Source organism: Saccopteryx bilineata, chromosome 2 (genome assembly GCF_036850765.1).
Source record: "Saccopteryx bilineata isolate mSacBil1 chromosome 2, mSacBil1_pri_phased_curated, whole genome shotgun sequence".
In the NCBI taxonomy this organism is placed as follows: Eukaryota; Metazoa; Chordata; class Mammalia; order Chiroptera; family Emballonuridae; genus Saccopteryx; species Saccopteryx bilineata.
The window spans coordinates 165,936,516-165,949,432 of NC_089491.1; the positions used below are offsets into that span (position 1 = coordinate 165,936,516).

The 12,917-nt window shown below is 39.1% G+C and overlaps 1 protein-coding gene across 1 annotated transcript in view; it reads right to left on the reverse strand.

Annotated features, from left to right (window-relative positions):
• The window catches only part of KCNAB1 (potassium voltage-gated channel subfamily A regulatory beta subunit 1), a 490,010-nt gene extending 477,545 nt beyond the window's left edge, over nucleotides 1-12,465 (reverse strand). Inside the window, exon 1 of the mRNA XM_066258332.1 lies at nucleotides 12,224-12,465. Coding sequence (XP_066114429.1) covers nucleotides 12,224-12,465 — 242 coding nt within the window. The remainder of the gene's footprint in view (nucleotides 1-12,223) is intronic.
• Between the last annotated feature and the right edge of the window lie 452 nt (nucleotides 12,466-12,917).

A 12,917-nucleotide genomic window follows, 5' to 3' on the forward strand; every position in this document is an offset into this window, starting at 1 on the left:
TTCCCAGCCCAGCTCCATGGGTACCTGACTTTGTGCTGGAAAGTCTGAGCTCGGCCTCCCACCCTGCCTGTCGACGCCCCACTCCTGTTCCGCCACCAGTGCACATGACTCCGTGGAGACAGCTGGACACAGTTGGCTGAATTTATGCAGGTCAGTTAGGTCAGCAAGTCTCTAAGATCCACCTCAGCTCTGGACCTAGAATTCAGGATGAAATGTGGTGGCCTTTGCTGGGTACAGCAGCCTCGGACACAAAAGTGGTAGCAGGAATCAGGGGACCTCAGGACAAGCATGGCAATTGTGCGGCACTACAGCGCCACCTCACAACTGAAAGACGACATTGCATAGTCATAGCCCTCTTTCCCGTTGACCTCCCAGCGCTAATATTAATTCTGGCTTGAACTGTTCAAAACTGAAGGGGCCTGGCCAGCTGGCTCAGTGGAAAAAGCCTTGTCCCGGTTCACCAAGATCGTGGGTTCCATCCCCAGGCAGGGCACAGATGAGAAGCAATCGATGAGTATACAACTAAATGGAAAAGTGGAACAAAAAATTGATGCTTCTCTCTCTCTCTCAAAACAGTGGAAAAATTAAAAAATATATATTGCAGAAAACTAAAAAGACATGATAAAAAAAGAAAACAATATGTGATTCTAAACTACATTCAATATTAATAAAGTAAAAAAAAATCTATAAAGGTCATTATTGTGTTGGCTGACAAAATTGGAATAGGCGGTAGATCAGATGAAACTATACTACCTAAATTTAACTGACATTGGTAATTGTACTGGGGGCTTTCCATTAGTTCAGAGGTAGTAATGGGTAAAGGATCATTACATATATAACTTACTCTCACATCACAAGATATACAATTGAAATCTTAGGGAGCATTAGTTGCTAACTGGTAAGGGCTGGCAAAGGGATCACTGGATGAGAGGCTAAAGCACTAGGTGTGCAGAGATGCCCCATAATAAGGACAAAGGAGCCCTGGATACAGGGAAGGGAGTGCAGCATCATTTGCCCACCTCCTAATTCAGCTCTGAGCCAGACCTGCAGGGTCATAGTTCTAAGAACATTCCTGGGTTCTGAGTCGGCCTTCTCCAAGGCCATCTTGACAACACACACCTTCCAGATTCACTAAATCCGGAGGCAGATTAAGGTCGGTTGAGGCCCCTGGTGCAGAAGAAAATATTGGACCCCTTAAAAGAGAGAGAGAGAGAGACAAGGAAAATAAAAATACATGTTAAGCATATTTTTAAATAAATAAAAAGTATTATGTACTATTAATGTTAAAAATGCTCATATGAAACCAAATTTGGTGTCATTAGAAAAAAGTTTAAAGTTGGGGTTTTGCGGGGCCCTTCAGAAGTCAGGGCCCAGGGAGTGCTCCCAGTGCGCCCACCATTAAATCCGCTTCTGACTAAATAGGCTCCACTTTAACTGAACAAAACAGTGTCTGCACCTGATATGGAGTAAAAGATATTGACAGAACATTCTCTGAAGGAAAGTCAAGTGGGGGAGACATCTGCCTTTCTTTTCTCCACCAGCCACCCCCAGTCTGCAGTGTGGTTCAGAATCCTCTCTTCTCATGGACAAAGAAAATTGGCTCAATCAAATATCTAAATAGATTAGATTGTAACAACATGCCTGCTATAGGATTAGGGCTTCTCAGAATCCCGAGAGTATGCTGGCCATAGCTTTTTTTTCTTTCTCACTATAGAAAATTTTCCAAGTGGTATCAAAGAGATACTTCTAAACTTTCACATTCAAGGTAAATATATGCATTCACATTCAAGTTCTCTAGAAATGCCTAGGATAAAGATTTCTTTCTGCTCCCTGCAGTGCAGAGTACAGTACTAAAGCATTCCATTTTCTTTATGAAATAGCACATTCTAGTGGCACTCACAGGCACTGCAGGAAAATTCAGGAAGAGTTTTTTGTTTTTGTTTTTTCTGGAGTAAAACACATGTTTGACTTATATATAGCTGCTCCTTAGTCAGAAAAAAACAAGTCTCCAATGCCTGTGTTTTCCTGTGAAACTCCTGTCAACAATTTCTACACGAGAAAATGAGGGTTCGTGTAACCCAGAGCAGTGTTCGAACCCTAAACTGTTGCCACTTTCATTATGCCATACACATGAAGCAAACTCTCCCTTGCAGAACCACAAGTGGAAATGTCAAAACAGAATGGAAATAATATTTCAAATCCAAGTGGCACTCATCTCTCACTCTCACATTCTAGAGCATTTTCTATCTAAATTGACATTTTAAAAATGTATTTATGTATTTTAGAGCTTCTCTTCCAGTCCATAGGAGAGAAACATTCTGCACTGGTCTGACTAGGCCTCTTTCACAGAGCCTTCTAGGCCCTTTAACAGCAGCCTATTCAGGTTTCAAGTAATCACATAAGTTTTGAGCCTGAACCATCTGGGTGTCCCCCGTGTTCCACCAGGAATGTTAATGCCAGGAAAACCACAGCCAGAGGGCTCAAAGCAAACTAGCACAGGCCCCGCGACTGACCAAAACTAGACCAGTCTAAAATAAATCATGTAGGCTTTTCTTTTTAAAAAAAAATGTAGGAAATACAACCCCCTGCATAGGTAGCATTTTTTTCTAGGCTTTGATTTTCACGGTCATGGTCATAACAACTTCTCAAGCAGGTCTGAGTGTGTCAAGAGTCCATGATAAAAGTAGGTCATAAAAATGCATCCAAAAAAAGACTTGGGGGTGGGGCTATGGGAAGGGGATCATTCGAGGATGACCGCAAGTTTTAATTTGCAAACAAAAATAAGTTTCAACTTCCACACTGTATGATGGAAATTATGAAAGCAGGAAGGGCTTGTTATTTTTCTCTTATAGAAAAGGAAGTAGAGAATCAGAGAAAGAAGGAGGGAGGAAACTGGTCTTCAAATCCTTTAGCTCTGTCACTGTAGTCTCACTATGACAAAACCCAATGAATGGTTTTCAGCATGAAAAATGGTTTCTGCTTATCTTAAAAATCCTCACTTAAGAGACCAGTGAAAATTCTATCAGGTAGTGAATGCTTTAGGGCGCTTTGGGTGGGCACCTCTGAGAAAAGCTGGTATGTGCAGGAGGGTTCTCTCTGGCTTTCCTGATCCCTTCTTTAGTCCTTCCCTCCTGTGTCTCTGCAGTCAGCTTGACACCCAAGCTTTCCTCCATGATTTAGTCTAGAACCTTCTCCCACCTTCTCTGTTTTCAGGTCATGCCTGGCCAGCATCGTGTTGCCTTCAGTGTCTGCCACCGATTAACTTAGATTTCATTTTAAGAGGAGAAACTTCTGCCTCTAGTCAGAGATTCACAGACACTGTAGCAAGCTGATGGGAAAGGTACTGTAAGATACAAGTGGGAGTCTTAGTCCTTTCTTTTCATTCTATCTCAGATATTTATGTTCTAGACACAAAGCTAGCCACTGGAAACACACAGATTGATAAAAGATTATTTTACCCTCATATTACATCATTTGGAGAATAATTTATTCCAATGCTCCATGAGGCCATTTTAATTTTAAAAAAAGGCCACGTAGAAGGTAAAAAGGGAGAAAACCTCCTTCTCAATAGGTCTTATGGATATATTCCACTAGGAAAAGCAAAAAATGTATAAAATCAAGTGAGGGGAAAACGTTGATATCCTCAGAATTATGAAAGATTCAATTTGTAGGTGTTTATTTTCTGCCCCTCACTCTACATCGGTGTTTCCCAACGTGGGGCCCACGCCCCACAGGGGGGCAATTCGATAGTTAAGGGGGGCAATTTGAAAATGGACTCGACACGACTTTAACTCTTTCGCCCTGGGCCATTTAAATGCAATGCTAGATATCGGTGCCAAATTTAACAAAAAATGCAATTCTTAAATAATTGCGGTAAATAATTATTAAGTATAACTTCGTTTTTTTTTTGTTTGTTTGTTTTTTATGTGCCTTGACCGCGGGCCTTCAGCAGACCAAGTAACCCCTTGCTTGAGCCAGCAATGTTGGACTCAACTAGATGAGCCCTCACTCAAGCTGGCGCCCTCAGGGTCTCGAACCTGGGTCTTCCGCATCCCAGTCTGACACTCTATCCACTGCGCCACCACCTGGTCAAGCAAGTATAGTTTCATTTGACGAGACCAAAATATCAACTGGGTGATTGGCGTCGTCAAGTAAACTTTGTCCTGGGTTCACCACGGAGCGTGCCGTCTGCCACGGGGAACCCGGACGTTTTAAAAACTCGCTAAACAACACAGTTATTCTCACCTAATTGGCCCATCGCAACTTCTGTAGTGTTTCACATCATTCAGTTGGTGTTAATTTGAAATAAGTGTCAGTCAAAACTGTTGTAAAAGCTCGTTGATTTAATAAATATACATATATATATTGTATAGATATAATTGGTAAGTACTTGATTTTATTTTTATCAATATTAAACTCTTTATTAAGTACTTCTTGCATTGGGGCTAGAAAGCAATAATATTTTATAAATATTATTGGGGCTATAATAGTGCATGCATGATAATTTTAATTTTAGAAGCATAACTTTCCAGAAAATTTTTTCAAGTGGAAAAAATATAGATACCTTTTGATTTGCGGTGGTAGTGTAGTAAATGTGTTATATACTTTTAAATATCAATAAATATGAATTTTTAGTATACGTTTACTCTATGTCACATTGAATATATTTTAACACATATTTTAATATTAGTTTTTAATTGATCTTATTTTTATTTCTCATAGCCCATAGTAAAATGAGTGGTGCAAGCAAGAAAAAAACTCGTCAATATTCAGAGGAATATTTAAAATTTGGGTTCATACCCGCTGTTCACGATGAGCGGATTCCTTTTTGTCTTTTATGCCAGCAATGCTTGACTAACAAATCAATGAAACGAGGTCGTCTTGAGGCACAGTTGAAGGCGAAACATAGTGCTCATATTAATTCAGATTTGAGTTACTTTAAAACTTTAAAGAAAAATTTTGAAAAAAGAACAACATTAAAGTCTCTATTTACTGCTCATACTTCAACTAATAATCGTGTTCTTGAGGCTAGTTGTCAAATTTCTTTATTCATCACTAAAACTGGAGAAAATCACACTATAGGAGAGAATTTAATAAAACCGTCAATATCAGCATTTCTTAAAACGGCTCTTGAAAAAGATGACAAAGATGTAAAAGCTACGCCACTCAGTGACAATACTGTTAGCAGAAGAATAGACGAAATGAGTGAGGATATTGAAAAACAACTTATTGAAAAGCTGAAAACAAGAGAATTCTCCTTGCAAATTGATGAATCAACTTTGAGAGACAGTGAGGCAGTATTGATAACTTACGTAAGATATATTGATAAAGGACATTTTGCTGAAGAAATGTTGTTCTGTAAAAGATTAGAAAGCACCACTACCTCCAAAGATATATATAATAAGCTAAAAAACTACTTAGATGTCAATGATATACCAATGAAAAATATAACATCTTGTTCTGCAGATGGTGCTCCCAATAGGATAGGCAAGAAAAATGGCTGCTTAAAATTGATGAAAGATGCAAATCCAGAAATGATTCTTGTGCATTGTGTTATTCATAGGGAAAACTTGGTAGCTAAAAACATCTCGCCTGTTCTGAATGAAGTATTACGTACAGTAATAAAGTGTGTTAATGCTATTAAAGCTAGTGCCAAATGCGAGCGTCTTTTCAAGCTATTTTGTGAAGAACAAAATGAAGACCATGTGACACTTTTACTTCATACTGAAGTAAGATGGCTATCTAAAGGAAACTGTTTGAAAAGATTTATGGAACTGTTTGATACTCTTAGTGATTTTTGAAGCAACAAACCTGAAATGAAGTATCTGTTAACAATAGATGGTAAAGCATTTGTGAGTTATTTTGCCGATATCTTTGAAAAACTAAATATATTAAATAAGCAACTTCAAGGAACAAATAAAACTCTTGTCGATGCAAAAGCAAAGATATTTGGTTTCATTACCAATATTGAGTTATGTCAGAAACATATTAACAACAAAAACTTTAAACAGTTTCATTGGCTCCAAAAATGTGAAGTAACTGATACCGCTTTACTTGTTATTGTCAATCATTTGAATATTCTATCGGCTGATTTAAAAGAAAGATTTTCTGATTTAAAACAAATTGATTTCCCAACATGGATGATGCAGCCAATGTTAGTGGATTTGTCTGATATATCAAATATGCAGTATCAAGAAGAACTCGCAGAATTGCAAAATGATGAGTCAGTTAAAGCTTTATTTAATATCAAAGGAGCAATGGCATGGCTTTGTGAGGAAACAGAAATCAAATACCCAAATTCAACCAAATGTGCAAGAAAACTATTGCTACTGTTTCCATCTTCATTTTTAGCTGAATGTGGATTTAGTGCTGTAAATGATTTACTGGTAAAAAAAAGAAATTGGCTGGATATAACACAACGTGGAGACTTGAGACTAAAGCTAACCAAATTGGAACCTAATATAAAATCTCTGTGCAGCAAGCATCAAGCACAAGGATCACACTAAATTAAAATAATAAATTAATATAGAAAAATCTGTATTAAAATTATTTGGAATTTAAATTTCTGTTTTTCATTATATGTTTTGAAATTTTACTTACTGTGTTTTGTTAACAATTTCATAGTGATTTCTTCCTAGAACCTATCATTTATGTTTATTAAGTGAACAAATCAATTTTTTAATGTTAAAAATTATGTATGTTACATAAGGGGGGACATAAAAATTTTAGAAAGGTTAAGGTGGGGCATGGCACAAAAAAGGTTGGGAAACACTGCTCTACATCATTATACACATTTTCTTTCAACCTCTGAAAGAGGACTGAATGATGGACTTCTAGAATTGGTTATGATGAAGTTTGGAGAAAGGTAACTCAGGTTGTTAGGCTCCCACTCTGGTGGGGAGCAAGCTAATTACTTTCACATGTGACTTCACTTAATTCTTACAACGCCAGTGTAAGGTCAGTTGAATTAGGCCTATTTTACAAATGAAGAAACTAAGGTCCAATAAGCTTGAGTAAAACATCATGCCTATGATATAGGAGAAAATATGGGCTAGCACACTATTAAAGGAGAAGAAGAAGGTTCCTATTTGCTCTTTGGTGTCTCTCTTTCTGTTACCCAATTTCTGAATGGATGTATCCCAATCAAGCAATACCCATGCATTGAGCACTTTTTAAGTGTAAAGCATAGGAAGATTACAAAATATTATAAGCTCTAGTCTTTTTCTTTTTTAATGCTTATTGTATTGATTTTAGAAAGAGGGAGAGAAAGACAGGACCATCAACCTGTTCCTGTATGTGCCCTGACCAGCGATCAAACCAGCAACCTCTGTGCTTCGGGACAATGCTCTAAACAACTGAGCTATCTGGCCAGGGCTCTAGTCTTTATCCTCAAGATGTCAACAGCATAATTTTGAGAATAACAGACACACATGTGTGTGCGTGCACAACTAATAATCCAAATTCTATATGAAGCAAAGACAGATCATGGTGTAAGAAAGAAGGGAAGACTCTGGATTGGATTTTCCTAGGCAAGGGGGATGCGATAGGGAAAGTAATGATGAGTAAGACTGGATGTTTGGGGCAGAACTGGAAGGTCACTGTGCACCACCATGGACTGAAGCAGCTTCTAAGGCAGAGCAAAGAAGAACAGAGCAGGATGGTGAATGTGACAATGTGACAGTATCTCCAGGAGGAAGGAGGGAGAGAGAGAGAGAGAGAGAGAGAGAGAGAGAGAGAGAGCGTTTGCATGTTGGTGGAAGGGCTAGGGGGCTAAGAATATATATGGAAAGACTACAGCAAGCATTGGGCTGGGATCCAAAGGACAGGGTTCCCTGCTTTTTACTTTCAGGCTAATCACCCAACATCTCTGAACCTCAATTTTCCTCAGTTGTTAAACTGGAAATTGGAAGCAGATTATCTCCGAGGTCTGTCCCATATAACAATTTCGAGACTTCTTCCCCCAGCCTCTCTTTTTCTGCTTTCATTGTCCCTTCCCCACCTCGCTTAAGGCTATAAAAATCTTTATCTTTGGTTGGCAAATAGCATAACAGATTTGTTTTGTTTTGCTTTTTTGAGAAACAATTGTTTAATTCCATGAATATGAACAAACCCTTCACTATAATAGATAGCAATATCTGTGTCATTATTATTGGAGAATTTTTTAAGAATAACAATCTCAAACTGATGGATGTGGTTTCTATTAAACGAGTATTTCTTCTACCACCCACCAACTTGCTTTGAATGAATTGGTATTTGATGCAATGCCACTTATTAATATTAGGGACTCCATAGGAAAGAACCTCCCTGTTGTATTTACCATAGGGATATTTTTGAGAATGTTATCAATTATATTAAGAAGAAGAGCTGGGAGAGAAATTTTTCTTTGATCTCCATATCAGAAAGAGGTGTGCCATTACTGAGCACATCTGGCTCGTCTCCACCTCAAGGACTCTGTGACTGTTGTCAAAACTCCATTTCCCTTTTCACAACTGGTACTGCAGGAAAGCACAGAGCCAAATTCAGGTCTAAGTGTATGGCTGTCATGTGGCATGCTCCCTTACCCAGGCCGTCTGCCCTTCCTGCTCTTAATTGTTCCTGGCCACATTTTTTTCTTCTTCTATATCTATTTTTATTTTTCTCAGTTACATGCATTTGAACCCCTTAAATAACTCTGGACACAGGAGGTATGTAAAAATAAACAACAGGGGTGAGCAAACTTTAGCCTGCTGGCCAAATCCAACCTGCCACTTGCTTTTAGTCCACTAGCTAAGACTGACTTTTTCTTTTTTTCTTTTTAACGGTTTGGGATAAGGAAAAACAAAAAAGAAGAATTGTGATATGAGAAAATTATATGGAATTCAAATTCCAGTGTCTGTAAATAAAGTTTATTGGGATGCAGTTACGCCCATTTATTTGCTTATTATCAATGGCTGTTCTCACCATGCAACCAGCAGAGTGCAGGCATTATGACATAGGTGATGTGACCAGTGAGCCTAAACTATTTACTATCTGGCCTTTCACAGGAAAAGTTTGCTCACCCTTCCATTAGACCTTCATTTTACATGTGTAAGTTCCTCTTGACTAGTGTTAGTTTTATAAAATTGCTTCACAGCTCAGTGTTTGCTGCATCCTTGCTCAGTCTAGCTATTTTTTATGCTTTGTCTATAAAATTACCTCTCAGTGAACTTTAACTTTGACCCAAGCTCAGGCATACTGTCTGGCTCAGAGTTCAATATTATATAATAAAGACAATTAACTTTCAGCCACATAGAAATAACTGACAGACCCTCATGGGTGACTATTTCATAGACACTAATAAAATGAGTCCATAAAAACTATTTTTGTTGAAAATTCTAAGCCAACAGAAGAATCCACATAACAACCTGGCACTTTTCACGCCACATTCAAACAATTTCTTCCAGTTTCTTTTCAGTTGACACATGTGTTTGCATATTTACTGGGGGTTTTTTCCCCTGGTCACCCTTAGTCAGAAATATAACCAAATCTCCATGGAAACACAGCATAATACTCTCTCACAGATGATCAAGGGGCCTGAGCAGCTGGTATTGGGCTGAAGGCTGCAAAGGCTTCTAACCAAATTAGGAAGAGAAAGCAGCTTACCCTGCTCTTCCAGACCTCGCAGAATTCTAAAGCTCAACATGAAAACCTACACAGATTGTGACTTGCTGAGAATTTTTTTATTCTTTCTCTTCCTTCTGAGAATACTCTATCATATCTATTTCTCTGTCTCATCTATAGGCAGAGTCTATCCCCTGCCCCCTACAGAATAAGCAGGAAGGGAACTTACATTTAGTGAGCACCTACTATGTATTAGATCCTTAGATGTTGTGGCTGGCCCAATGCCACACAGTTCATAAAATAGAAGAGCTGGGATTTGAACTCTGGTCTGGTTAATGACAAAACCCATTCTCTTTTCCCAACATATGAAATAATTCCCTTCCAAAGAAGAAGATAGACACACAGGTTAAACCTGGTCTTTGAATAAAATCAGTAGTCTGGAGGGAAGGTGGAGATCAAGATAAAGAAGTTAGAATGTGACAGTTACCTTCCCTCCTAACCCCAACGATGTTTACAAGAAGTCAAAGTCAAAAGCTATTTTTGGGAGAAACCGAAAGTATTCAGATTCTCTTCTCTAACAATGTTCCCTATTGCTTATAGAATGATGTTTTACATGATGTTGATTAAAAAGTGCCTTGAAAGAAGAAAAGACAAAGTACTATGGAGATATGAGGAAAAGAAAAATGTTTCAAATTGAGGGTGGTGCAAGGAACGGAGGAAGGCATTAGGAAGAGGTGGTAGAGCACCGCAAGTCCAACATAGTTCAAATCCATGGTTATTCCTAGGGCCCACGATCAATTTAACTACACTTTTCTTTCCTCAAATTCTCATTGGACAACAGCAGTCTCCTAAGTCCCATTTTTTACTAGTGATCTAGTGACATGTACGCTAGCCTGAGAGTTTGTTTCTCTGAGCAGGCCCTGGTATCCTCAAGGTCATAGAAATTTGCTCTCTAAGGCATTGTGAAGAGTCACCTCAGACCTGTTCTCACAAACCATGGAAAGTATGGTATCTCAGAAACCTGGCTGGGGAATGACTGCTCCCCTCCAGCAGGTGGGCTCCAGGCCCCTAACTTCAAATGGGACACCTTTGCTTTTACCTGTTTGAAGAAAGTATTCTTCTGCTTCACAACTGTTTGAAACACACCAACCCAGAACACATCTTCATCTGAACATTGGCACACATAAAAGATGTGTAACTGATATTCAAACCAGGACTTTTGAGAGAAAGAGGCTAGCCCTCTGAATGTTAATACAAGACTCCATGGTAATACCACTCATCTAAGGACAAAGATGCAAAGACAGATTACTTTTTTAAAAATGACACAGTTCATCCTCACTTGGTCTATCCACCACTGCCGCCACTGAGGGTCAAAGAAAGCATGGAGAATAAAGTGGTGGGGGGAGAGGAGTGGAGCGGCAGAGCGAAGAGTCAGCTCCTTGTAAGACACAGATGCAGGAAAGGTGGGGGAGGGACAGCCGCATCTCCCCCCTCCCCCGCCCCGGGGGTACCAGGACCAGGCCAAAGGTTTTTTCTGGAAAAGGGGATTAGATTCTTCTCAGGCTCTCTTTCTGAAACATGATGGGGTGGGCTGTCCTATGTTCATATATCCTATAAACCTAGAAAAACTTCATTCCTCTTCTGCATGAGCCAGCCCTTCATTACACAAAAGGTCTGTGTGAAATATTTTGTTCTACAGAGAGAAGCAATCTCATTGCAAATTGTTTTATTAATCAAGTTGGCTGGTAAACTAGAGTACTAGCTACTACATTAAACTTGACCTGTGGAGTCTAGAAAATCAGAATCATTAAGGCCATCTTCTCCATGCAAAATCAATCTGATTCTGTGAAGTTGAAGTTTTGACTTGAGCTAAAAACAACTGATCTTTATAAACGCTATTATTTTTTGAAGTATTCTACACCAAACTGCTTTGGCTCAGCTTTCCAGATGTTCAAAACTCTATGTATTTGTCAGGGAAGCATTTTTGCTGGGTTATTTCGCTAACCACAAGCCCATTTATTGAGGTTTGACTAATAATTGCTCTAAAAAAGGATGCTTCCTATCTCAGAACAATTTATAAAGATTACACATCCAATCTTAGACCAGGGGGGTAAATCTCCATTTTGTTAATCTTTCACAGAATAAATGAGATTGGAAGTTTAGAGAATAACCAGTAATTTATCTTGATAATTTACACTGATAAAAAGTCCTGTCATTTCCAGAACTAGCTCAGTTTCATGAACTACTTTAGTAGCCATTATAATGCACAGTCCACATGATTCAGGCTTAGAAGGAAATAACAATGCTAAAGCCCAGACAGCTAAAATAATCATCCTCTTAACTGATAATTTCCCTTAAAAAGAACAGACTCCCCATTCTTCATGTTGACCCACTAAATCACCTGCCTAGCCAAAGTCAAAGATAATTCCACTGGCAGCACGTGGTCAGAGCTTCGCAGGTAAACTTGACTATCTCTCAGGTAACCTTTTCAGCAGAGAGGAAGTACAAAATAAGGCAGCCCAAGAAGAGGGCTCCTTTTTCTATATGTGTTTGTTTTGCTATTTCAATCCTGATATCTTTAATAACAACAACCTTGGACCTCAGTGCAGTGCCCTAGTTGGATGACATTACAACCAGCAAGTACCTGTAAGTCATGCCCATCTCTGCCGTGGTGGTTTCTTGCAACAAAATTCCATGGACACATAAAAACTTCTCCAGGTATTTCGGTTCAGATGCTCCACGGGGCCTAAGAGGCCAGCCAGCTGCCTGTGGTGGAGGCTTGATCACTGCTATGTGCCGGCTACATTTGAGAGCAGATTCACTGGCTTTGAGCAAACCCAGCTTGGGGCTGGGGATATCCGCACAGGCAGGTTTATACAAATGCATGTTTCAAAACCCGGGGAAGCAATGCTATTTTCACGGTACTCAGCTCTAAGACTGGCTATATCTTGCTGTGATTAACTTGAGTTATCTGGCTTTGGTGTGCCCCTAAAAGGGACCAGATTGTTTTCCTTAGATGTCCCTTATGGTTTTGCATGCAAACAGGCTCCTGAGTTCCTGGCAGAGCTGCTTGCTACACAACTCTGCTGAAGCCTGCACAGAAAGAAGCCAGATAAAGGCCAATCACTATTCTCATTCCATAAAGTTCACAAAGTCAAACTTAAGCAAATAAGTATTGGCCTTGGGAAAAAAATTGTGGGCATTCTTTCACATGCCTATTTAGGTAAAGGGAATATTTTGGTAGGATATGAGCCAAATGTTCTATTCTCATGAGGACCGTAAGGCCTTGAGAATGATTTATGAGTATGTAGTGAGACCTCTCTAAATTATCAAATATT